Consider the following 27,475-nt stretch of genomic DNA (forward strand, 5'->3'; position numbering starts at 1 on the left):
TCTACTTACTCACTTGTTTTAAAGCCTTTACTATCACATTTAAAATCCCAGTTATAATGAACTGGAAATGATCCTGTAAAGAGATGCACGGTGTATTAGCAGGTCTCTTTCCAAATGATGCCACTAGAGTTGTGATACGTGACTGGAAATCATCATGCTGATTCCGGCCAGTATTCCCCTCTAACAATGTGTCCCACTGACACTGAAACAACCTCCCTGCCCCCCCCCCTCCCCTCCCCGTCTCTATCTTTGTGCTCCCCGGTCTGTGACCTCCACAATACACTCAAAGTCTTGTTGCTGCTGTTATCCACTCAAAATGAAGACCCCCTTTCTTTGAGTGCGTGATACAGGGCTTCCTCCTCTGAGGGCAAAACAACAAGTTATCTCACTGTGTGAGAAAGGTGCCTTTGAGGGTGGTCACCTAGTGGGGGAATGTTTCCTCCTCTCTCAATCTTAAAGAGTGGTGCAGTGATGACGTATCTATGTAGGCGAAAGAGCTCGCACAACAAACCATTTTTTTGATATATCAATTGAATCTTGCCAAAAATAAGATCTGTGGTAAACACACGCTTCTGATGCTTACACATGTTGATCATCAGGATTAACTCCCCAACTTAACACCACTTTTATGATTTTGGAAGTGTAAATGTACTGTACAAGAAGTAATAACTTATCACACCCCTCCGCTCAGCTAAAGGCGGCTAATGTTCAACGTGAGGAAGTTTAGTGTCATTTAGCCACTTGTTACAGTAGCAACCGCCGTATTTATGACACATAGAAGCTTTGAACATTCACAGGTGAGTTATTTACTAAAGTATTTTAAGTCGTACAACAAGACATGAAAATCTCTTGAGCTTGTGTTAACCACAGATCTTACTTAAGACGTCTAACCAAAATCACATGTGAGGCATGCATTCCAAAAGTGGTCCAATCCTGACTAATTTCCCAGTTTTACGACTCATTCCTGCACCACCACTCTATGAACGGTATGCTTTGACATCTAGACTCAAATAACTTTCTCTCTGGCTATCTCCCCGTACAGTGGGATCCGCCACGGTGCAGCGGATGGACAGCTCCACGGTGAGAACCTACTCCTGCTGAGTGAAGGAAGAGAGGCCCCCTAAACTGTACGCTGTATGTAACACAACACAGACTCTCCCTCTGTTAAATACTCTCGTCAGAAGTACTTAAAGCAGACATTGGATGAAAGAGAAGACCAATTGTTTCCCAAGATAAGTGTTTGTCTCATTGACGTGGCGAGGCTGGGAGCCGGTGATGACGTCATAGCAGCTCGGCTAGCAGCGGTCTTGTTCTGATGTCTGTCCAAAAAAGATGAGTCAGTTATCGCCCAAGCTGTAGAAATCTGCTTCAAATCGATGCTTTTCCTTTAGTACCTGACACAGAGACTCGTTAATAAAGGTTATTTACATGGTGAGTTCAACACTCCTAAAAATAGGCCTTGTGAAATGTATCCAGACTTTTCACATTTCAAAGGGAGCTTGCCCTAGTTTAATTTTGAATGCTTTGTACTGCCAGGTGCAGTGAAAATGTGACATCTAAGTATTTGCTTTAATTTGCTACACTATCTGACTCTGCTGTCTTTCTGCATCTGTAGTGAAAACCTGATACAAAAGGGAACAGAAGCTATGTTCAACACCTGCCTTCCCCCTCATTCACCACTCCCAGCAGGCTCATTTTACTCTAAAGTGAGCAGTAAATAGAGATTGTGTGCCCTTTCAAAAAGTGTAAATGAGTTTAGCCACCCAACAAGCAACTGTCATGTTAAGAATGACATGTGTAGAAGGCTACTGATGGAATAGCAAGGTAGTAGTCATAAGATATAGTGTCCCATTAAAAACAGAATACACTTCCATGAAAAATAACATAGAATAGTATGTCATGAAAGAATGCAGGGAACGTAGACACTATCAAAAAACAATGGGGAATTCCCTGGGCAGAATACGGCAGGCATCTTTAACAGGAAAGCCGGACTTCATGGAAACATTGTCCAACATCAGAGCCCGCCTCCTCCTTTCCAAAATCTTGACCCTGAATGCCACAATGGAGACATCTCTCTGTAAAGGAGTTACTGCCGAAACATCAGCCAGGAGCATGCTGGGTAATGGGTACCTGGCCTCGGGTGCTATCTGGGTTAGCTTAGCTCCTGTCTCAACAAGAAAACTCTTCAGTATCATCATTACACACCTTCAGGAAGAACTAAGGGTCGGATAATAACGATTTAGTGCTTTGACTGCAGGGTTATTGTATAAGAGAAGGAGTGTTAGGAAAATAAATAACACAACTGTTAAGGGTGGAGATAACATTTTAAAGCATAGGCAGGGAGAGTTTGTGCGAGTTACATATTCATGACTGTTATTTTGTTTAGTTCCCGAAGAATTTGCTCTTGCCTTGAAGCACCCTACAGGCCTGTTTCTAAGGATTTCATCAGCTTAAGTACTCCCACACAGCAGAAAAAAAGACAACATAGTGCAAATATCAGTGAGAGCAAAGGGTGTAGTTCTGGCACAGAACAAGTGCATAGAAAACTAAAAGTGATTCTTCTTGCTGCACACAGTGAAATATGGAGTTATATATGTCACCAACACGAGTACAGTGCAACATTTTGCCAAGAGGCACCCTCTCTCTCACACTCATTTCGTACCTTTGTACATTTTTTAAGATAGTTTGCAAAACATTCATACAGTATTTACTTAAACGTTAGAATATCAGTTGCTTCAGAGGTTACTAAACGCACACTGTTCAGAATTGTAATATTTTGCTGATCGCTATAGCTAATTGGAGGTTTATTAAGTCACCTTCAAAGCTAAGTCATAATGAGTTATTAATAGTATAGTATTTTGTTATAAAAAATATAATTACAAAAATCATTCTTTAGTTTGTCATAAAAAATAATGTATTATATTTAATAAAACACTTATAGCAAATTATCAGGGCTAAAATACTGTTGAAAAACAATCATAAAATACTTATAGTAGTATAGTATTTTACATTCCATACTGCTAAAAAAATATTAGCATTTTAATATCTTACAAATCAATTTAGCTGGTTTTTAAATTATTTTACAATCTACTATCTAAGTCACCTTCTTAGCCATAATGAGCTACGACAGTATGACACTTAATTGACACATTACCTATTTGAATTAGAGTGCTGGCAGGATTCTTCTTTTTAAATCCCAACTCAACAGTACCTCGTTCACAACTCCACATTCTGCCTCCCCTCAGGTACAGTTCTGAACGGAGATGAACTAGTGGAGCTGTTGGACAGGCCAACCTGCCGAGGAACAAACTTTCTGACGACACGCACTGCCAAGAAGCCCTGCTCCCCTCTCTGCCCCCCCCCTCCCCATCCTCTCCTCCTCCCTATAATGTGGGCACCAGATGCCGGTGCTAAACTGTCCCGCAGGCTGCTCCGTTGTCACCGTTTCTACCTTTTACATGTACAGTAACTTGTTGAAGCATAACGTACTGTGTATTTCTTCTACAGGAAATGTGTAGGTTATCTGTAAATAAATATGCCATTTTTTAATATATACACACATCTATGTATAAAAAAGATATTCAGAGTTTGTGCAAAAAAACGTCCCTGCCACCTCATTTAGTGGACCATAGATAAATATATGCTGCTCTTTTAAATGTGTTCATATTACCCCGCCCTCTATAGATCATTTTGTACATATGGTTTTATTTTTTCATTGTGCTGCTGCTGATGATGAACCTGTGGTGCACATTGAGAGAGGACGGATGTGAAAAGCCTGCCCTCTACTGGTGCACAAAAACCACTCTGAGCCCCATTTCTGACACCAACAAACTCCATTCTCCTTTTTATGAACTCGCCGGCATAAAAAGGAGCATTTTAAGAGGACATGACAAGCACTTTGATACAACCGCATCAACTCAACGGACTTTTAGTAGCCAAGGACAAAACAAGAGCTCCGAAGTTGCACAAAACTTCCTCTCAGAGAACAAAAGAAAAAAAGCAGGAGGTCATTCATAGAACCTGTCACTTGTTGTACTGTATGTTTTGTCAGGCGATACATTAACACACTCTGGCCTTCTCCCCTCCCCCCCAGACATTACGTTAACATAGGAAATAACTGAAAGACAGACTGCTTTAGCTCATAGTGTGCGTAGAGTGTATATGACCATGTTGAAGTGAGGTGACATTTAATGACTGTTGCTTGCTGTGACTTACATCGGTGTAACTGTTAACTCTTTGTTTCTGTCGGAGTTTTCAGGGCAACCTATTGTACGGCCCTGTTATCTGTCTTTTAGTTATCTCTGATGGACCACTCGAATCGGAAAAGTCTCACGCTCTTGATTTGTTTTTACATCTTCAATTTGCACGAACGATGAATCATTTTATTTTGTGTCTATTTTTTTTTTATTTATTACTTCTTGTACTTTGTCAAAACTAAGTGGTGAGCAAGCAAATTTTCATTGTCAATAAAAGAGAAAAACTACTGTCAGTGAATGAGTTGTAAGTATTCATTTTTATTTTGTACAAACAGCTGCCATACTTTGCCTCTAATTAAACCTAGGGCAGTACGGTTTCAAGTTATCACAAAGATACCTGCCATGGATTTGTACATTATATCTAAGGGTTAGAAGGTAACACACTGCATTAAATGAAGAATAATCACATTACTTTCTTTTATTCAAATTTTCAGAGGACGGTAACCTTGTTGCACACAACATGCCGAGGGCCTGAGTTTGTGTTGTTAAATTGTATCCCACCTCAGTTTTCTTTTTCAGCCAACAGATGAGTTCAGGCTTCGCGAGGTCTCAGCAACTTTTCTGCCTGACTCTCGATGTCTTTGAACACTTCTGGGTCCTCGATTGTTGGAGTGATCTGTTGGAGGAAAAAAAGGTTTGTAATTTTTCAGACAAAGATCATTAAAGCAACTAGAATCAAGCACGGTAACATATCTGAATAATCACCTAATCAAAGCAATAATTGAATGATTAGAAATGACAATTATGGTAAAATTATGATTAAGTCTTACAGTCATCATTTTTGGCCTTTCAGTTGTTGCCACAGAAACCTTGTGTTTACTTCTGTAAACAACTTCTAGATTAGGAACTATTTTCTTAGTGTGTCATCCACTTCTCTCTTGAGCACTTTATCAGCAAAAACTGAGTCAGTAACTATGAGGAAAAATACCAAACGAGCCCTCAGCTCTTCTTAATGACTTTAGCAGCTGCTAATGCACCAGCATAACTCAAATTCAGAGTTTTTAGATAAAACTGCTGTCTCCTGAGCAGCTGTGAAACTCAGCACAGGGGAAAAAACAAGAACCAACGTTATTTCCTCTCAGCGTTTGTATCCTACTGTAATTAAAACTATTGGTGATATAGAATAAAGCACAAAATATTTCTTTGAGGGTTGGAATACCTTGTAAGGCTTGCCGTTGACCAGATTGGCTAAAGAAGAGCGAGGGATCTTTCCAGAGCGCGTCTTCGGCAACCCTCGGACAAATAGCACTTTCTTAAAGGCGGCCACTGGTCCGATGGTGTCTCTGACCAGCTTCACCACCTCTGCTACAATCTCCTCTTCATTTTTCTGCACACCTGAAACAAACAGCACATGGAGTGATGAGCTACGGTTTCAATTGAGATATGGTCTTTTTTTTTATGCCAAATTGTGTTAGGAAGTTCTCATACATCATGAAGGTAAAAAAGGGTGATATCACCAGAATGAAGAGAAAACATGTATGTGTTAAATGCAGATACTACTTTGCGTAATTCTAATCTTTACATCTGTCACGCCTCACCCTTCTTGAGTACACACAGGGCCAGTGGAACGACACCCTTCAGAGTGTCCTCCAGACCGACCACAGCGCAGTCCCCCACCGCAGGGTGCTGCAGCACAGACTGCAAAACACACACAAATATACAGTATATGATATTACTACAAAAGAAGAGTATATATTTGTGCTACCTCCTCATTAAGCTTTCTCCTACCTCCTCCAATGCTCCAGCTGACAGCCTGTGGCCTGCTACGTTGATGACATCATCAGACCGGGACATGATGTAAAGGAAACCCTCCTCATCTACAAAGCCTGCATCCATGGTGTCATAGTAACCCTGATGGTGGGACAGAAACGGATAAGGTAAATCCAAGTTTTAAAGGTGAAAATAGCGAGAGAATAAAATGTCAAAAATGTTCAGAAAAAGAGAAATATAATCAAAAGAAATAACATGATATAGCATGGTCAAAAAATGTCATGTAAGTCCAGTATGGTACAATGGAAATGGAAACATCCGAAAAATTGAGAGAAAAAAAGTCATAAAATAGTTTGTTGAAAAAAGTCAACACAAATCATAGTTTGCCTTTCCAGAAATATCAGAAAAAGACGACACTGAACAGTATGTTGGAATTATCAGAAAAAAACATAGTATATTAGATCTAACATTTTGGAAAACCCACAATTTCGATTTTTTTTTAAAACAACATAGTGTGCCAAAAATATCAAAAAATATACATGGCATAGTATAATGGAAATTTAAGAAAAAAACTAAGAATAGTACAGCAACTTTTTTAGTAAACACAGTGCTGTATTGTATGTATAAAATATCAGAAAAAAATGACATAGTATAATATGTCGAAAACATCAGGAACAATGTCAATATCAAAATAATCAGAAAGTACATAATATAGCATGTTGGAACATTCCATAAAATAGGATAGCACATTGGAATATCCCCCAAAAAACATTATATAGTATAATGATTAGGTCAGAAAACAGAAACATAGTAAAGTATGACAAAAATGGGGCAAAGCCTGCGAGCTAGTAAAGGCAGTCAACGACACATTTACACGTGGCTCGTCTCGTCCCTCTTACAGCCAATCAGACACATTCTCCTAAACCTGCAGCTCTATTTAAGCTGCCAGATCTGCCTGCCTCTGCATAAAAAGAATGTTGACCTTTGCTTTCAGGACTACGTCGGTTTTCGAGCAGGTCATTATACGTATACAGTTTCACTTAATCCCAAAGAATCCTAATCAGTTAGAGTTTTTGAGGTCTTTCTATAGTGATAAAAGTTATAAAACATTTTAACACTAGAGGGCCACCTTCTACCACAACTTCAACTTCAAACTTCAAACACCATTGTTCTAAAGCAAAATAGACAGCCGCGCACATTATCTAATGTACAATAAACATCACGATTCAAGGAATTGAATTCTTCTCTTACCGGGAACTTGGTGAAGTAGAGCTCCTTGAACAGATCATGGTTCTGCCACAGGGACAATGCTGCACCGGGTGGTAAGGGTAGTCTGGAGGAAAAAGGTGTTTACATTAGTTCAATTCCTTTTTAACGTATTGCTGTCAGGAAATAACAACGGTAGGCATGCATCACTTGTAGCTCGACATTAAGCATCACTTACTTTATTAAAATGACTATTTACATAAAGAGCTTACCCAATAAAAACATAGATAATTGTCCAGGTTCCCCTCGCCTGACAAACACGGATACATGGCACACACACTCACACACACTCATGGTGAATTAATAGAGATAGGTTACTCAGTCTTTGTTTATTGAGAGACTAGCACAAATCCCCCTTCTTGACCAAGATGATCCTTGATTTCCCATGTTTGAACTCTTAACATGCCTCTGAAAGGAGACTATTCAATCACAGCGAAGATCTTATTTCCTATGTCCATTCGCTGCTTAAAGACGATGATAAAAAGCATCCTATCCTATGTTTAAGAACGCCGCTGAACTTTTGTTTGAACCAAAAGAACAATAGCATCTTAAGCTAATAAACTAATGTAGGAGTTTTGCTGCCTGCTTTTCAATTGATGAGTCACTGGTGGGTGCTTCCTACGCACAAAAGCTAAACAAAGCAACATTATATAATTACAGAACAAATTAAAATACATTTTTACTTGACACTAAAGCACAGGGAGCCCTGGATACAGTAACACAGCTCCACCTGTGCTAATATCTGTATGCACTGCACATGTGAATTCCTTCGAAAATCCCCTGTGTTGGCAGAGACAATACCAGCAGTAACCAATAACAGGGAAATGGAGCTGGAGAGTTATAACAGATAGGTATCAGGCGGAAGATAAGGCAGCACAAAGGGCTAAGGGTTTGCAGCTGGAGGTTTTGATCAGGTCTACTTTGCACTGGCAGCTCTTTTGCATAAACAGACAGACACATTTCATTCTCAGCAGTTTCTTTGGAGTCAGATTCAAGCTGCCCAACAGTGATTTATGAAGATTAATGACTCAAAGATAGGAGTTTCAATTTGATTAAGGCTTGCAAAATGCTTTGACGTCACATTTTTAAAGTGTTTGCGTGTGCAAGTGACAGAAAAAACTTGACTAAGCTGCTCACTCGGCTTACCTCACCACAATATTTCCCAGGGTTTTTGGCTGCACCTCCTGCATGTCATCATCGATCACTGTCACTAGTGGAAAAGAAATAGCATGCAATTCATATTCAGAGGAGGTGTATCACCCACTGGTGCACTGGAGAGGCAAACATATTAAATGATCAGCAGGGAATGACAAGCAGTGTTTTTTTTATTTCAGTTTCGTTTTACTTGTCATTAAGGGCCAGCAATTCTGACTCGAGCAGAAACTGTAGAAGAGATGTGGATCTGACTCTTACCATTGTAACCTGGAACGGGTTTGCCAGCCTGACCTGCAGGTGGCATGAGTGAGTTTCCCAGACCGATGCATGAGGAGGTGATTGCAGAGCCAGTTTCTGATGAGAGAAACAAGTCATGGATGAAGACTCATATATCTTTGTGGGGGAGACATAAAGTTGTACTCAAACAAAGCTGGGTCTGCGGTGTGAAGCAAAGTTTGACACAACTTAGTTTCAGGATTTTCTGCTTTCTATACAAACGTTAAACCTTCTAATGGTGGGCTGATCAAAAGTGTGTGTGGTTGCGGATGGCACTGCTTCAGACAGCAGCTTTAACCTACATTATGCAGAACTATGACAGCTCCTATGGGCCCTTACTCAACTCCACCACCCAACTGTGCTCCACATACAGCAAAGGCGTCTGTCAGAGCTACTTGCCCACCCAGAGCATGACTAACCAAATCGATCCGAGCTCTGTAAGCAAGATTATATCAGAAATCACACAGCAGCATACCAGCCCGGCATCAGCATCTGACAAAATCAGTTTCTCAATGTAGTACGTACAAAAACAGAGTTGCAGCTGAATGCTTCTATCTGTTTGTCATGTTTTTCTTTTCTTGAGTTATGAGTGTTTCTCAGTGGATGTTTACACACTCCCACAACAGGTGACAGACATCACAAATTAACCTTCTACTTTACAGAGTGATTTCCATAATATCTCTCCTGTACATCTGCATGCTATGGTACATCATATGTGGTTCCAATCTCTACAGGCGCATGTTGTTTGCACAAAGGGAAATATTAATGCTTAAGTGGTTGTTTAATTAATCATTAAGTCAGGCATGTGACATTTCACAAACAAACTGCAGCTAAATTACCTCGTGCTGCCATTTCTATCTTCATCAAAATGCAAATGAATGCACATGCTGATCCAGAAGCTAATCAGATCATCCTCTCTATATGATGGTTCTGTCATGTATAGCAGGCTGAGTTATTGTGGAGAAGAGTATCCTGGCATTTTATCCTGTTAATATGCAAATCCATGCAGCACCTTGCTCTAAACCTGCATCAGATCAGTTACTGCACGGAGCGGGAAGTAGGGGAATATACATTTTCAATCACGTTTTATTGTAAAGTACGCAGTCAGTTGCGGTGCTGACGGCAGAAGTGACTTGAGAGGGCAAAGGCCAATGGCAAAACATTTAAGCTAGCAGGACAAATGACAGCTTGGTTGATACAAAAAAATATATTTTAGAATCCTTATTAAATCCTGAAGGAGAGATAAAGCAACAGAGGACTTCAGCAGGGTTACACACCTGTCAGCTACACACAGAAAGACCCAGCTGCAGGATGAACCTAGACAGAGTAATTACTTAGAAAAAGGGACAAAATGTTGGTGCAGTTTCTTGGAAAACAACGTTTCTATTTAAATTCAGTCTTACTCAACTGAATGTCTGTTTCCTTGAGGTAAAACCAACATGCATTTCCTATCCTCATAAAACTATAACGAAGTGCATTTATGGCATCCATCTTTCTTTATCACCTGTCAATCAGTGGAATAGTGTGACACATTGGCAGGACTGTCTATTGCCTATGTGCATTCTCAGATCCTCTGGAAGGGTTCTGCTAAATGTTCCCAAAACCTGTCTTAAAACACAGGGTGACCGAGCTTTCTCCATCAGAGCTCTGCAGCTCTGGAACTCCCTGCCCGAGAGTCTGAGGCTGGCATAATCAGTGACATCTTTTAAATCGCTTCTTAAAACTCACCTTTTTATTTTAACTAATGTTGACACCACTCTGTTTTACTCGACATCCATGTTCTATTTGTTTTACTTTCTTTTCTGTATTACAGATGTCGTTTTTTATGCTGTATATTTTATTGGGTGTGATTGGGAATTTTTGACCGCATGCTTTGTTGCCACCTGAAACGGCCTGCTCTTAATCCATGTAAAGCACATTGTGACATTGTTTTGAACAGTGCTGTATAAATTGCGGTTGCAGTATACAGGACATTGTCAGATTTAAGGATGCATTGGACATGAATCCATTCTAACAGAGTTTTCTGGGAAAAAAGAAGATCAGGATGTTATTAGATTATGAAGTAAGGTAAGATTTTGGGGATATACAGTATGAGACCTCAGGTCAACTTGACTCTCCAGCATCTTCTTAAAGTTCCAGTTCTATCACTTCAAGTGAATACAGAATAAAAACTGCCTCTCCTATTCAAACAAGTGCTTTAGCTTCCCTCTTCAGCACAGCAGGCTTCAAAGACACTAGTTCAGGGGCAGGAGGTTGATGATGCTTAAGGAGGGGATTATGTTATCAAATGTAGAGAAGGCAAAGAGTTAGAGTTAAACACATTGCCCGACCACAGTGCCCTCTGAACCGGCGAACACATGCTCCTCATTCATCAGTGGCAAGTTAGCCACTCCCTGCAGGGTTCAAAGCCCATCACTGTCAGAACAGACAGTGTTTTGCACCAACGGGTTGACCAACCATGGAAAGCAAAGAGCTACTCCTTCATCATTTTATGAATTAAAAAGGGTTTGAAAATGATAAGTAGCCAATCAAATTGCATCATAATAGACCTAGACGTCATCATATTTTCCTCTTCCTCAACAAGCCAATATTGGCAAACCAGTATATTCGTCTGACCCTGGAGGACACCATAAGTGTGCTTTAGAAGCTCTGCTGAATTGCTCGTCGTTAAGGGCTCGACACAACCACTGAACCGTGTAAAGCAACCCCGACCGTTTACATCTGGAGCCAGGGCAATCTGGCTGTGGTTCTGACTCAGGGCAATATAATTGGATCTAGAAATGTTACAAGGCATACAGTAAAGGGAGACTGGCTGTGCAGCTTCCAGGCATGCATTGAACCATTATAAAGCAAAGTGTTCTCAGTGAGAATTAGTTCACTTGATTTTGGTAAAACATTTTGTCCTACAATTTAAATGACTGTAAGCTGATAAAAGCAGAATTCAGTTTCTAAAGGCTGAATCAGATGTTTGTCAAGAGTCTTTCCTCAGACCACAATATGAAAGCATAATAGATCATAACACAGCATTTTTTTGTCTATTTACATTCCTACATCCCTAGTTCAGAGAGATGATTAAACATTTTGTCTACCTTGCACATTCTCTGCACCGTGATCTATCCAGTATTCAACCATTTTTACCAAAGAAATCTCAATCAACTGGGTTATCTGTGCTTATGGTTATATTTAAAAAAGGTCAAAATGTTCACGTCTCTGAGGTGAAACTGTCGAATACTTTCCATTCTGCTCACATTGTGCAGAGGAGAACATGCTGGATAAGAGATGCTAGACAGCCCAGGCAGAGAAAAGATGAGTGAATCCTACAGGGGGTTGAAGGAGTGAAACATCGTCTGGGCAGCAGTCGATCACTGATTGACTGGTGGTGTGAGTCTTTGGCACACACATACAGAAAACACTTTTCAGTCTTTCTCTACTCCATGTTCCTTGACTCCCATGTCTGTGTTACTCTCTTCTCTTGCTCCTTCTTGCTCCCTCGCGCTCTCTTTGCCCATCCACACAAACAAATCAATCTTCCTCTGAGGTGTTGGAGATGCGCTTGGCCAGTGAGAGGCACTTTGAGTGTGATGAATGGATTGTGGGAGGGGGAGGGTTGTTGTAAAATACGTAGGAAGAGTGGGATGGGAAATACAGTGGCGCCTTTTCAGCTGGGAAGGTGCTATCGAACAGCCGTCCTCATTACTAGTAGCTTGGGGGGAAACCACTGTTCAGGAAAAACAAAGATGGCTCTGATCCTGCACTCTATTCTCTGCAACTCCTCAAGCACTTATCCTTGTGAGAAACAGATGAAATAACTGACTTCTCCTCGCACACGCTGCCTGCAGGGCCTGCACTCTGAGAAACATTGAACAAGAATCATTTCCATTTTCTTTGCCAGATCCAATTCCTATTTTTACAAAAGACTAGACTAGCTTATATTGAAAGCATACAGGCATTTTTGTTTGGAAAATGTCCATTGTATGTAACTATAATCCCATACAGTGCAAGAGGGACTGTAAGGTATAAAGATGTGTGTATTATTTTGTATCAGCTCCCACTCCGGCTGCATCAAGAGGGTGATACCCTGCAGTGTTTGGGAGAAGAGCTGGTCTGTGTGATTACTCAGAGCAGCATGTATGGGAATAAATTACAATATCATTTATTTGAATATATTGCTCAGCTTGTGGCAAGTTATTTTATAGAAATCCCTACCAGGGTCGCCAAGGAGAGAAGAGAGAAACTCCTATACTATTTGCATAGAGGTAACATTAACTAAAGCCTTTAGCTAAAATGATAAAATTGTATCTGAGTTATGAATGTGATTCACTTTTCTCCTTTTACAAAACATTTTCTACACTAGCACCAGTGTTTATGTTAGGAAAGTGGCATTGCTACAGCTCAGTATGTTAATAATCTAGGCACGTATATCAATGCAGCAACAAAACAAAGTGTCATGTCATAAAACAAAAAAGGGACAATTAGCATTAGATGATAGCCAAAATGCAGTTCTGACTCTCACATGTTATTCAATAACTTGCCAGATATTACCCTTAGTAGTTAAGGGGGACCAAAAGAGAGCTATAAGGTGAGTAACATCGGTTTCAGCCAAGTTGATGGAATCACAACAGTTTAAATTGCATTTGTTTAACCTTGAAAAAGGTTTGTCTGTTGCTATAATAATGAGAAGCTCCTACTTTAGTGGGCATAACACACACACACACACACACACACGGCACTTAATGTAAACAAAAACCTTGTTAGACATAGCTATGGGGCGCTGCACATCATACCTATGCACTGCAGTGCTTGTGGTTGTCCTGGTGATAGGTGGTTGCTGGGGTAACTTGGGAGTAGATGGCTGACCCAAGGTCATTTTAAAAGAAGTTGTGGCGAAGGAGGATGAAAGGATGAAAACAAAATGGAGATATTGATTTAGTCTTTTTTTACATTGTTTCAGTTTGCTTCAGAATAGAACAAGAATCCATCTGATGCGTAAAAAATGATAGTGTAAGGGAAAAATATACAAACTGCAACACAAAACACATGTACATAAAAGGATTGTTGAACATGTCGCTGTTTGATTTCAATGCCCTTTCTTTTTTGGGGACAAGGGTGACGACCAAATCTCACTACCAACCTGTGGGATTATTCTGCTAGGACTCTGAGTAAAACAATAAATCTCAAACAGCTCACACTAAGATCAGCCCTGGCTGTTGGCTAAGAAGCTAAACAGAAGAAGAAAGCAAAGGGTTGGTTAGCGAAGCGTTCCCAATTGGGGTGAATGTTAAAATGAAGAAAATATATCAAGAGATAAAAGGTAAGAGAGAACAGGGAAAGTAAAAATGACAGTGTGTAGATTGCAGCAGGTTAATGGTTAAAGGTTAGAGAAAATAAAACAGGATGACTAATCATGTATCACGTGCACAAACGCACACACATCCACACATGCTCTTGGATTATCACCTCAGACTCTTCAAGGGACTCTCATTCCATCAGCTAAAAACATTGCCTCCCTTATCACTCTTCAGACAGCTCGCCTCATTCGCTCAGAGCTAAGTTTATGCATACAAATTCACTACTTAACTTGCTAATGAAAGACCCCGTCTTGTGACTTAGAAGCCTCAGCAGACAAATAATATAATGGTCCCAGGTTAGGGACACGAAGACAGCAGCTCCCAGTAAACAACGAGGTAACGTAAACGTGGCACCTCGGCTCTGCGAAAAGTAATTACAGGAGCTGTGAAATCTGGGCTTCTGTCTCTGCAGCAATGTGATGGGACCAAGCGAGTCACAGCAGCTTTCTGCTGTTCCATGTTGAAGGATATGAGACACAAAGCCAAAGCTCCAATGCATCTCCCAGTGGTGGGCAACAGAGATTGAGAATGACATGGCTCAGGAACAATTCTACTGAAAAAAAAGCTATTCTCATTTGATTTGTAAAAGGATAAGCAGAGGGACAGAATACAAAAAAAGGTGAAGCATTCTTTATACATTTTACTTCATTTAGGCATTGGAAGCGTTATGATGAAATGCCTATTTGGAATGAAAGGGCGTCCACCTGTTTCCCTCAAATGGTATTTTAGTTGCGTTACACAAAACAAACCTTTACCAATTAAGACACAAACGATCCAAGGCTAAGCATCTTTAATCTTATGATTAATATAATTTAATCCACATGTTCATTGCGTCATTAATGCGTACCATACACATTTTCCAAAATGAATGTACCTTACCAAATGATGTAAAACGATAATGAATAATGGCAAAGTCTTAAGTTAACTTTTGGACACTAAATGAAGTCGAACTGGGGGAACATAAGTGTGTGTAAGTGTGTGTGTGTGTGTGTGTGTGTGTGTGTGTGTGTGTGTGTGTGTGTGTGTGTGTGTGTGTGTGTGTGTGTGTGTGTGTGTGTGTGTGTGTGTGAAGTCAGCAGTGATGTAGTCGCACAGCGCGTATAGTTTACCTGTTATGTAATAAAGGCTATTGAAAAGTATGTTGGTCTCTTTAATTGAAAACCTTGTCTCCTAATCCTTTTTCTTGCGTTGATTTTACACGTAAAACCCCATTACAACTAATGTGTTGATAAGCTGGCCACTGAGAAGCTAATTGAAAAGAAAATGTTGGTATATTCAGATTTTAATCATCATTACAGGGGTGAAAGTCCTGTAGAGCTTGTTGGTTTCAGGTTAAGATTGCTCATTAACTGCTGATTCAGTGTTGTGCTGATTAAGTGCATGATAGGCCGTTAAAAGACTCTATTTTACCTCAGTGAGAGGCTATCAAACGGCATTAAAGACTCTATGAGGCTCAGACTTTTCCAGGAGTAGGATGATGTGAGGTCAACAATTCTGTGCCGGCATACTTGACAAAGGCCAGGGGAGGATTGTCAATGCTACAATTCATTTGACAAGACAGGTGCTTTAAAGCAGGTCAAGTTCACTTTTTATGGTAATGCCCTTCTGTTTACATCTGCTGTCAGTCTTAGAGAGTCAGAGACACAAACAGAGAGAACCAGAGGGACCTAAAACACTACTGTAAGTCCATACGCCGCCAATCACTGGTGAGAAGCCAAACCCTGCCAACTGGAAACACACATTTGTTGCCAAGCAACACCAGTGACATCAGCAACCTTCATCATCACCCCCCTGCCAATGGCACTTGGCTCTTAAAATAGCGCACAGATTATTATCAGGCTTCAAAATGGCAGGCATTTTCTCACATGCACATAAGGGATGGTGAGTTGGCTTGGCTCCAGGTGACTTCAGGGTGACAGACTGTGCATGCATGTCAGACTTGGGTGGGAGGGGGCAAGAGGATGTTGTTAATTTATGAGTGCAAGTCTTTCAAAGAAGCATATAAAAACAGACAGTGTATTGAAGCTAAAAGGGAGGAGAAATCGCAGGTGAAAAAGCAGCAGCAGTGTGGCATCATATCTTGGCAAATGGGACAGGATGAATCAGGTGACAGGGGAAGGCTGAGAAATGATTGAGTCTGCTGCACATGGGAATAACGATCACACCAATCAATTCCACTCTGTATCAGAAAAACGAATCTTGCCTGCACCAGCCAAGCATTACAGTGAAATACTAACCAACGAGCTAAATTAGTCCAATTAGACAAATTATCAGTGAGCTTGTTCGGACAATTAAACATTTCCAGCAAAGAATGTCTGAAATTGGCATGGCATGCAATTGCTTTTACAGATACAATTCCAGTTGGCATGATGAAGAATTGTTTTATATGAATTCTGCAGAAAATCCTGTGAAATCCATGCCTGCTTATAATATACGGTGGTGCAGTTATAACTAGTACTGTAGGCCAATCTGAAAGTCGGCATGACAAGGGCTCTCGATGAAAAGCCAATGGGAATGTACCATTGGATTTAAAATCATGGCAAAACATAAAATCTGTGGCAAACATACGATCATGGTACCTTCAGATTGTGTCCACATATTAACATCACTTACATAATTATGCAGCGTAAATGCACTTTTGTGAAGTTAACGTAGGAATGACTTTACATCACCAAGCTAAAGGCGGACACAGGTTGTCCCATTTGGTCACTAGAGACTGCCTGTTTTTAACTTGGAATCAACCAAATTGACTTCAGTACAAGGGAGTCCTAAAGTGCTATAATGCCAACTCATTCCTCATGGTTAGGAATCATTCCTGCAACACTGTAATGGTTTCAATCTAAGGGACCCGAGAATTTTTTTCAACCCATCACCTCCCCTCTGCTGTTGGTCTTGCTCTGACAACATCACAGCAGCAAACAGCCATGTGTCAGCTAACTTTCTTTCATTTTTCCCCACAGGAGCCTCGTGCAGATCTAAGGAGAGTGCCTCTGGCTCTTTTTGTGATGCGACTGTTGATACACAGTTGGCTGCAAGGTAAGGAAAGTCTCCAGGGGATGGATGCGAAAGTGATGTGAAACAAAACCCTATTTTTAATCTTTTCAGCAGTATGCGCCTGGCATGGCTGATGAACTGTTCCCAGAGTGGGGGAATGATGTCAGAGATAAAGAATTAGATAATGCATCTTTTAACAGGAGCTGAAAAACAGTCATTTTGTTTGATGAATAAAGAATTCCACAGTGATGATACAGCAGCTTTACACTGAGGAGCCTGAGATTACACCTGAAAGATCTTTCAGAAAGACAGGCGTCTGGAGTAGTGGGTCAAAAGGGTTTTAATCAAAAATCCCATTACAGATTTTTTTTATATTCTGGAAAGTGAAATGAATAGCTTGTTTTCCAGACATAACACAGCCATCTATTGTCAGTGATTGACTGAGATATCAATGGATCCATGTATGTTTCAAAGCTGGTACCTGAACCCTAGAGGAACTCGTATTATTCTTCCAAAATATTTTGTGTGCCAATTTGTTCACTTATTCTTCCCATCATTGCTCACAGTGCCTCTTCTCTCTTCATCCAATACGAAGTTCTGCGGCAGCATTTTACATTCCAGGATTACAAGCATGCAGCAGGAAAGATTTATGAGCCACTGCTCCAGTGATTGATTTTGGTCAACTCTATTTCGCAGGTGAGGTACAAATGCAAGGACAGAACTATTAATATTTATAGAAGAGATTTGTGATAGAAGGACTTAAGAGAGCATCACAAGTTTGAGAAATGCATGAGTCTGAGCTGGAAGACGGAAACAAACTTTGCTTTTCAGGTGTTTTGAGTATAATGAGTTTCTCAAGGAGGAGTAAATGAGCCTTGAAAGTTAAACCGCTTGCATTGAAAACGATGCTTCTTTTCTGCTGGTGGGGAAGATGAAGAGAGTTGTCAAAGGACAGACATTGTTAAAAGTTGCTTGATTGATGCCCCGTCTGCAATGAGAGGGTCGAACAGTGCATCGTGACACTCCCAACAGGGTGACTCATGAACTCAGTACAGGCAGAGGGACACTGTAAACACACCAGTGATTCTCCTAGGTTTACTGCTTTGAAACAGCAGATGGGCTTACACAAATTAAACATTTCAGAGATAATTAATTAATTTAACAAAAACAATTCTCCTGAAGAAACAATAATGGATTTGTCCTGATAAAAAGCAATTGCATTTGCTGTGTTGAAATAGTGAATCGATAAACTGTATGTTGCCCATATTTGTACAACAAGTTCTGGGTAAACTTGGAATACTTCTCTATGTCTTTAGTCACTAAAAAAAATTGATGTGGATAAATAAAATGACAACCAACCAACTGTGGCTGCTGCAACAAAGTGGAAGAGGAAAAAGTCTCGATGGCATACCCAGATGAGCTCAGCCAGCCAAAGACAAAAACACTTTGAAAAAAAGCTCTGTTCCTCCAGAACTTCAGAAAGAGATGACAGAATTATAATGATTTAATGTATATGTATGACATGGTGGAGTCTCTTTCACCAATGCATTAAAGTCAAACAGCCTCAGAGACAAAGAGAAAGCGAAAGAGACGAGGAGAGACCCACTCTGCCATGAAAAAGCAGAGAACACATTTGGATTGTAGCGCTGTCCACCAGCTGCCAGTTATTGAGTTTAGCAAGGTGGAGAATCCAACAGGATTTACACATCTAGACAGAAATCAAGAGGGAGCCAGAGGTTTTCTTCAAACTCAATAAATCACCTGGCTAGGATACCCACAAAGTGTGACAGGATTGTGTTTGGGTGGTGTGAGGCAGAACCAAGGAAGTGAGATTCCAACTTGACTGTGGAACAAACATCCATTTGTTAAAGTGAAATGAAATGTCATCTGAAAAGAGTGAGCTTCAGAGAAAAGGAAGGAAATCGTCAGCTCTGTTCAAAACATCCGTGTGAAAGTCTAGTGAAGAGATAAGAGGGAAATACAGGAAGAGAGTATGGCAGTGTATTTTACATAACAAAGTTAACAACTAAATCACACCGCACCAAGAGGCTTGCAAATGTCATAATTATGTCCGCCTGTGTGCATTGGTGCCTGTTCTAATCCCTCAGACTCCCACACTGCCAAGAGAAGCAGCAAATGCTCATCCACATGCCTTAATAAAGATCTCGGTATGGATATTTAAACTGAGCATAAAAACACCACAGAGTGAGAATTATCTGCCATTATTCCACTTCAGCCAATTGATTTTCACTTTATGAGTCCTTTACTAAGCACAAACCCACATTTTACAAAGCTGCGTCTCAATTTAAGTGCTGGATGGTCACCACTCAGGAATGTGGATCCATCAGTAAACCCACGCACCAGCCTGAACATTGCTCCCCAAAAATGAGACCCGTCTTCTATCTCATGAAAGCAAGTTTAAGACCAGAGAGTTACCCTCAAACTGCAGCCAACAAGGTAAATCTTTGTGATGAGACTAATCTGGTTTCATGGTCTCCCGATCACCAGTAAGAGTTGTGATGTTCAACGTCATGTCCAGATTCCCTAATGAGGTGAAACAGTGGCGTCTGGCCTAGATATTGAGGTTTCAAGGTTTTATTGGTCATATGCACAGCATATACAACGTATATGTTGGCAATGAAAATCTTATATCCCATGCTCCTCCAACAACTCAACATACATGGTGCAAATAAGATAAATAAAATAGTGCAAAAAGAGAGAAGAATATTTACAATAACAACAATAAAGATTTGAGGATGTGAAATATATACACATGTGGAATACATTGAAAGTATTTAAATACTTTACACTGTCGAATGAGGAGGCATGAACAGATGCATATATTACGTATAACAGATGTGTATGGCAGATATGTATGATATATAGATATATGTACTATAAACAGATGTGAGTAGACATTCACAGAGCTCAGGAGTTCAGCAGTCTTATAGCCTGTGGTATAAAACTGTCCCTGAGTCTGGTGGTCTTGGTCCGGATGCTGCGGTACCGTCTGCCAGATGGCAGCAGACAGAACAGATTGTTGCTGGGGTGATGGGGGTCCTTTATTATGCTACCGGCCTTCTTCCTACACCACTGGGTGTAGAGGTCCTCAATGGATGGCAGCTCCATCCTGGTGATGTGCTGAGCAGTTTTCACCACCCTCTGTAGAGTCTTACGGTTAAGGGCGGTGCAACTGCCATACCAGGCGGTGATGCAGCCAGTCAGGATTCTCTCGATGGTGCACCTGTAGAAGTTGCAGAGTATCCTGGAGTCCATGTTGAACTTCCGCAGCCTGCGGAGGAAGAAGAGCCGTCTTGGATATGACCCTGGTGTGATGTGTCCATGTCAGGTCCTCACTGATGTTTACCCCGAGGAACCTGAAGCTGCTGACTCTCTCCACAGGAGTCCCGTCGATGGTGATGGGTGTGTGTGCCTCTCTCTGCCTCTTCCTGTAGTCCACAATCAGCTCCTTTGTTTTGCTGACGTTGAGATGGAAGTTGTTGTCCTGGCACCAAGATGTCAGGACTCTGACCTCCTTACTGTGCGCCATCTCGTCGCCGTCTGTGATCAGGCCGATGACGGTCATGTCGTCAGCAAACTTGATGATGGTGTTGGAGCTGTGTGTGGCCACGCAGTCGTGCGTGAACAGGGAGTAGAGGAGAGGGCTGAGCACACAACCCTGAGGGTCTCCGGTGTTGAGGGTCAAGGTGGAGGATGTGATGTTCCCCATCCGCACTGCCTGGGATCTGCCTGTCAGGAAGCTCAGGATCCAGTTACAGAGGGCGCTGTTGAGCCCGAGGTCCCTGAGCTTAATGATGAGCTTGGAGGACACAATGGTGTTGAATGCTGAACTGTAGTCAATGAACAGCATTCTCACATAAGTGTTCCTCCGGTCCAGGTGGGAGAGGGCAGTGTGGAGGGTGAGGGAGATGGCATCATCCGTGGACCTCTTTGCCCTGTAGGCAAACTGCAGGGGGTATGTTGAAGGTTGTTTTCTTTGTCCCTGATGATATAGATTGTATTTAACTGCTATTTATGGACATTTAAGAGTAAATATACTGTAGGTTTGTGTGTGTAAAGGACTCATAAGTGGCTAAGAAAAGGATGGTATCTTTTAAAAGAAATTGGACAGGCTAAGTTGAAGTTGGACTGCCTTGTCTGCCCTTTATAAGCCATTAAGCCTTGAAATGTGTCTTGAGAGGATGCCGCTTTGAATTGAAATGCAGTATATATAGGCAAGTCAACAGTAGGGTTATTTAAACCCAAGAGTATGAATTGATAAAATTCCATTCCTGCGATATAACAATATTGAGCTCTTCACACTCGCATTGAGACGGACAGACCAATCAGGGCTGTGGGCTAATCTGCGCTGAGATCAGAGTGTGCTGCCTGAACAAACTCAAGGTCGATGGCTTTCCAACGGTCCAACAACAGTATTGATCCCATATTTAACACAGAGATGTCGTCTTGTCCAGCATCGATCCTCCGGTCTCGCAAGCAGGATATATTACTAAACAAAGAGACATAGCATTGTGCCCTTTCGCTGTCGCTGGCACATTTATCATAGTTCGCTAGTGCTTGGGAAGGACGGCAATCAAACAGAGGTGGTGAGGAGGGGAGGACAACATTAACATGATGGCATGCTTCCCGGATTCATGCCAAAAGGCTGAGGGTCTTAACTATTCAGGAGTCCTTAAGAACAGAGGCCCAAGAACAATACAGGGGATGCTGCGTAGAAACTACTTCAATTGGATATTTTATTATCCAGACCAACAACCGTGTGTTATAAAACTTTCCAAGAAACTGCAAACTCACCCTTCCTTTTGTAATATAAGACCACTGGACTGTAATGAAATGGGCATGAACTAACACACTTTGAAAAGAATGATCAGACTTCTCTGTGAACATGACACTAATATAAAATGCATTGGTGCGATGTGGCTCTGAGATGTCAGTTGCACTTTCATTTCGAAAGAAATGAAAGTCCCTTTTGTTCTAAAGATGACCTTTTTTTTATTAATGTTTTTAAGTGAAAATTGACAGCTTTCTGTTACCGTCGGTTGAGTCCAGTTTTGTGTGTTTTTGGTCCCTTAGTTCGGAATAAGTCAGTATATGTGAAGTAGTCCAACTTAAAGCATGCTCCAGTAGGGAAGCTATCGCAATTGCCATTCCTGAACAGACAAGGTGCCAGTGGTGTTTTCTTTTGATTATCTTTGAGCAAACTCAATTAAACATTAGGGAACTCAATGAAAGGCAGTGCTATTCAAACACCTTGTTTAATTGCTGTCCAGAAATGTCCCCACCTGAACCATCTGACTTAGAGACAGGAGATCTATGGTTGCTTGGCCTCCTGGATGTTATTGATTAATATATTGAAGGGAAATTGTAGAACTGCAAAAGTATCCTTACTGCACTGATCATTTCAGAAAAGTCTGATCCTTCTATCCTTTGTTTGCACCAACACTTTTAGTCATTATTCTCATTATGATCTCCAATTATTTCAAAAAGTGCTCTGCCCTGTTCTTTCAATAACTAGTTCAAACGATGACACGTCACTTTGGGTGATGGTTAGTTCTCGTAGAAGCAAACAAATATAGGTGGATTTATCCTCATTATTACTTCAGTAAAGAAGGGTTCAATCCCCAGGTCTACAATACCAAACAAAGGAGGAATGAATCAAAGTGTGTAGTGCGATTAAATGGGCTTTATAATGACGGACTGCTTTCAAGGGAATAGGGGAGTTATGGCTCTTCTCAAGGCCAAGTTAATGTCAATCGACTGATACAATTTATAGTCTCCTCACACTGATAAGCTTAAGAGGAGGACGGGTTTTACAGATCAAGTTAAATTAAAACATCATATACAGTTCTCGCTATGAAAATACTTGAGGTCCTTTAAATGCTTTCTCAGTATCAATATCATAAGAACATAATCCCTAAGGTCTGTAGGGTACTTCTCAATGTACTACACTGACTAAATTAATTGCACAAGGCGGCTTAACATATAGCATATGGTGAGGGATACATGCTTGAACAATTTTAACCTTTACCTCCAGGAATCCTTTGACGTTAAATCTATAAAGCACACAATCTGCATACTTTGTAAGCATGTACCTCCAATTGAACATTGGGGATGGAGAGATTATTGAATAAAGTAAGACAGGTGCGCTTTATGTATCCAAATATTTCATTGGGCAGCTCTAAACACATGACATCAACGAGGTAAAATCCTGTTTTGCTCTCTCTGATTTCTGTTTAAAGTATGCAAGAAGCTTTCCTACCGGTCTGCCACCAGTGATCCAGCACAGGAACCCCGAAGCTCCTCTTCGCCCATTCCAGCGTCTCCACATCACAACGCTCTCCAGCCAGAAATAACGAACGTAGCCTGCAAGGACACAGAGTACATCTATCAATCACCTTGAGGAAACATGACATATGTACTCTCTCAGGGGAAATGGTAAGAAAAAAATACTTTGCAGTGGCAGTCTGGTTTTTGAGTTTAAATCAAGTGTCAGTATAACCTGAAACCGACAACTTCACTTGATTCTCTTGAATGCATCTTGAAGTTCATGCAATATCTTTTCATGCAAATATTTTTGGAACACAACTACGTAGTTTGCCTCTAAGGCAGCAACCTTCGTTTCACTTTTCCTGTTAGTTGTCACCACCTTTCCTGACTACAGGATGTTCTGCCTTTGAGTGTTTGCCTCCTAGCAGTTCCACCAATCATTACATTAGAGATTATTCCTTGTTGTAGTTGAACATCATTTACACCGAATTCTCTATAAACTCGGCCAATTGACTTCTGCGTTTAATGGCTAGGAAACATTCCTGCATTTCTACTTTAAAAAGTGGAATGTCTATCTCAGAGGAAGCACTCTTGTTTGGACTAAGCTGCCCTTTCTGCCCTCGCAGTCAGTATTGATTTGACCCTTAATCATGGAGTGGCATGAGGCCACAAGCTCTTGCAATGACATCTGAATCTGTCACAATTATCCCTTCCTGACTGCTCCAACTTAGTTCAAGCTTTACTTTCCTCCTAGTTTGGATATCTGCTTCTCCCTGGCTTCATGAAAACTTCCCTTGCTACCCTACAAGTGACCCAAAACACTGCAGTTTCTATCTTAATCCTCCACTGAATTCCACATAATTCTTCTCTCCTAACCTCCTCTGTTGGCTGCCCATGGCAGCTCATATCTTATTCCCAACACCGCTCGTTGCTCCTTTCAAAGCTCTGAAGAGATCTGTAACCTTGTATAAGTCTCAGTGGAGCCATAGATGCCAGTACCAATGCTTAATTTCCACACAAATGACTGCTGGTCATCACTCATCGCTCTCAACTCTTTTCAGTGCCGAAGTGGCTTTCCAACTCCGATCACATTCATTCTCCTGTAAGAGGGAAAAAGAGTCATGTCACTTTCTCCCAACTGAATCATATATTTGCTCCTCCTACTGGCTCTCTGGATTATATTCTTTATCACTTCCCTCAGGAATATTATGAAGTTTGGTTTCTCTGTGATTGCAGAACAATCAGATAAATATCGTTAGAAAGCTAATTAAATCATGTATATGCTGCCAGATGTTGAAAGATGCCTGTGGGCCTTCTGTCAGCTTTATTGCAAATAACACTATTCCCTTGATTAATGGGGGAATGTTCTCCTCTTTGTTTGATAAGTTCTGAAGGCTTCTGAATGTTAAAATATATTGTCATTTCATAAAAGACAAAAGAGGACAAAGTAAGTACCTATGGGCTTTAAATGTACATTTTTGTCTTACATTACAACGTATTTTAGCATTTTGAAGGTATCATGTTACAGACATTGTTTTTACAGTCATTTAGTTTAAGATCATACAGAAGAGATAACTGACACCCAAACTCATCACCTGAATGAACAGATGTTATATGAATAGACTGTTTCTATTAGATGAATTATGTTAGCTTTTATTTCTTTAATAGGAGTTTTATATGACTTTGATACTACTTTTACTGAATGGTGTTGATGTTGTATTTGTGTTGATTAAGAACTTTACATTACAGACCATAATGAGCTGTCAGATAGATAATGCCCAGCAGGAACTGAGCTACACAACATGGAAAAGATGATTGATTGATTGATTGATTGATTGATTGATTGATTGATGCTCTGCCCTGGCAGCGCCCTTGTGTTCCAGCTGAGCCTCACTACCATGCTTTAGTTATCCAAGCACAATTTTGTGTGTTTTTAATGTTTTCTAAAAAGTTAAATTGCAAGATTTCCGGAGACACTGTGACCTCAGGGATGGTGGTGGAAGGGTGACCGTTTGGCTGCTGCCCAAGTTCATGGAGTGTGAGTCAGTATTAGTCAGTGTAAACATCAACAGGAGAAAAAAGATCTTCCCTTCCTAAAGCTAATATGTAAATCATTAATGATGTTGATGTTTCTTCGCAACAAACATCTTTTTTATGACTCAACAGCTTGTTAGTTGTTGCATATTTGTTGAAAAAAAAACGTCCACCATCTAAGATAATGATTTCACTGCCTAACATACTATGTCCACTGATTAAATGTAGGGACATAATTACCTACAATTTAAGCCCCATCTGTTTCAAAATAAACTTCCTCACATGCATACATACAGTTTGAGGGCGAATAAACACTTAATTTATCCACATTCAAACCAAGAAATGTACCACCTGTTAGGTTTATCCTGGCTTTTACTCTAAGTAACTGGTGAAAGTAAATAATAGATGCTTTAATGATAACAGTGGCTACAACAAGTTAACCATTAATAACTTTTCTATGCTAGTAAAGATAAGACCACCACAATCCCTACGATATAACCTTGGAGTAGGCCAATAAAGAACAGAAACACATATTCTTAGTGGCAAAGGTTATCCATGTGATAACCTTTTGTCACATGTTTTAAGTTTACAAATTGCTATGCTTGAAGCTGATTCTGTGAGCTTAGTGTGGCAAAGGTAAAGTGGGAATAAAGGAGATATGTTCATTGAGGGAAGGAATATGCAGGTCTAGTTTCCCTTGTAATTTAGTAAAACGAGGATTCATTTGTATCTCTCTAACCTAAGAGTTGTTTTTTTGTTCCACCGTTCGCCATTTATGCGATATGGGGATAGCAACTGTAAGCTTTTTTGTTGAGCTGTAAGCTATGTTTTTTATTGAATCTTAGCAAAATGAAAGAAAACATCTTATGCATTGCCACTTTAAAAGGCAATCAAGTTGCAGACATCCCCATCTTTAACAGCACCAGCTTCTCCCCGGCACCAAAAAGCACTCTTGAGTGGAGTCATGCCATTTGTGCCTTGTTTATGACCGAGGCTTTCCGCATTGAGTCGGTTCTCCTGACTTAAAAGCGCTGCTGACAAAGTGTCTGCCCCTTTTGTCATGCTACATTTATGCACAGCATTGCTGCCTTCACAACTTTAGACAGCCCTGCAGCCAGACTCTCATTGTAGTTTTCACATCGAGTATGACGAGCAATACGGCTCCAGAACATTGATAAGAGTCCAGTGCTATTACAGTAGAGCAGGGTCCCGAGGGAGGGACAATCTTAAATTGTCAATAAACTGCAGACAGTGTATTTGATCTGTAGTCAATTATTGTTTGTCCACTCTAGCATGAAATTATGTGTTTGATAATAAAGGTTTTCTGAAAGGTTTTACTACTTCCATCAGCACACTTTTAATTAAAGGCACCATTATTGGTATTGACATATCTTTCCATGTGTTATAGCAGGGGTTTTCAACCGGTGGTCCGCGGACCCCTGGTGGTCCGCGGCGGCATTGCATGTGGTCCGTGACAAGAGCCTATGTTGATCAGTTCACCATTGTTTTTTTTTAATATAAATTCGCTTTGATATTTCAACACATTTCCAGAATACCGTTACATATCGTGAAAAATATGTTTAAAATAATATAAAGGAAATTCAAGCTGACAGAATGTAGCCTTGCGCCTATCCAGTCTATGGTAGCCTGTGATTCGCTAATGGTAATGAGTTGCGTCGCTAACCTCACTTATTATTCATTACGTACAGTCTTGCGAGCAAAGTTGACACACATTTATAAGCATAGCCGACGAGAGTATTTTAAGATAGGTTGTAGTACAGCAAACATTTGTTACATATGTACTAGTCTAGCTATATATCTAGCACCAATGGATCGTTTTGTAGTGAGGAAAGTGCCAGAGGGACAGGCTGCCATGACAGAGGGTCAGGCTGCCACGACAGAGGGACAGGCCGCCACGATAGGGCAAGGACAGGCTTCCGAAGCGTCAACTTCGCAAAAAAGACGAAAAAGAAAATACAATGAGGAATATGTTAAATATGGATTCACAGTGACGACAGACAGAGCAGGAGAGGAGGTACCACTGTGTTTCGTATGTTCAACAATTCTCTGTAATGAAGCTATGAAGCAGTGCTCGAATTATGTTTTTGTCTTCAAGGGGGTCTCTCTATTTTATAAAAACAAGTTGGA

The 27,475-nt window shown here is 40.6% G+C and overlaps 2 protein-coding genes across 8 annotated transcripts in view; one reads left to right on the forward strand and one right to left on the reverse strand.

Annotated features, from left to right (window-relative positions):
- ppfia2 (PTPRF interacting protein alpha 2) overlaps window positions 1-4,489 on the forward strand; it is a 45,246-nt gene extending 40,757 nt beyond the window's left edge. For 3 of the 6 annotated variants that reach the window (XR_010167775.1, XM_063905344.1, XM_063905347.1), the window contains 2 exons: window positions 1,043-1,080; window positions 3,246-4,489. Coding sequence is in view for 5 of the 6 variants with exons in the window: in XM_063905344.1 (XP_063761414.1) it covers window positions 1,043-1,080; window positions 3,246-3,257 (50 nt within the window). In the remaining variant the exon portion in view is untranslated. Of the gene's footprint in view, window positions 1-1,042; window positions 1,135-3,245 lie in introns of all 6 variants that reach the window. The other 3 variants (XM_063905348.1, XM_063905349.1, XM_063905345.1) reach the window with 1 other exon arrangement.
- Window positions 4,490-4,494: 5 nt separating this feature from the next.
- Window positions 4,495-27,475, reverse strand: part of acss3 (acyl-CoA synthetase short chain family member 3) — a 46,023-nt gene continuing 23,042 nt past the window's right edge. For both annotated transcript variants that reach the window (XM_063905350.1, XM_063905351.1), the window contains 8 exons: window positions 23,286-23,389; window positions 8,646-8,741; window positions 8,379-8,442; window positions 7,218-7,299; window positions 5,985-6,107; window positions 5,795-5,894; window positions 5,416-5,591; window positions 4,495-4,872 (listed from right to left, as the gene is read on the reverse strand). In XM_063905350.1, coding sequence (XP_063761420.1) covers window positions 4,789-4,872; window positions 5,416-5,591; window positions 5,795-5,894; window positions 5,985-6,107; window positions 7,218-7,299; window positions 8,379-8,442; window positions 8,646-8,741; window positions 23,286-23,389 — 829 coding nt within the window. In that variant the 3' untranslated portion in view covers window positions 4,495-4,788. The remainder of the gene's footprint in view (window positions 4,873-5,415; window positions 5,592-5,794; window positions 5,895-5,984; window positions 6,108-7,217; window positions 7,300-8,378; window positions 8,443-8,645; window positions 8,742-23,285; window positions 23,390-27,475) is intronic.

The sequence above is a fragment of the Eleginops maclovinus genome, chromosome 17, assembly GCF_036324505.1.
Source record: "Eleginops maclovinus isolate JMC-PN-2008 ecotype Puerto Natales chromosome 17, JC_Emac_rtc_rv5, whole genome shotgun sequence".
Classification (NCBI taxonomy): Eukaryota; Metazoa; Chordata; class Actinopteri; order Perciformes; family Eleginopidae; genus Eleginops; species Eleginops maclovinus.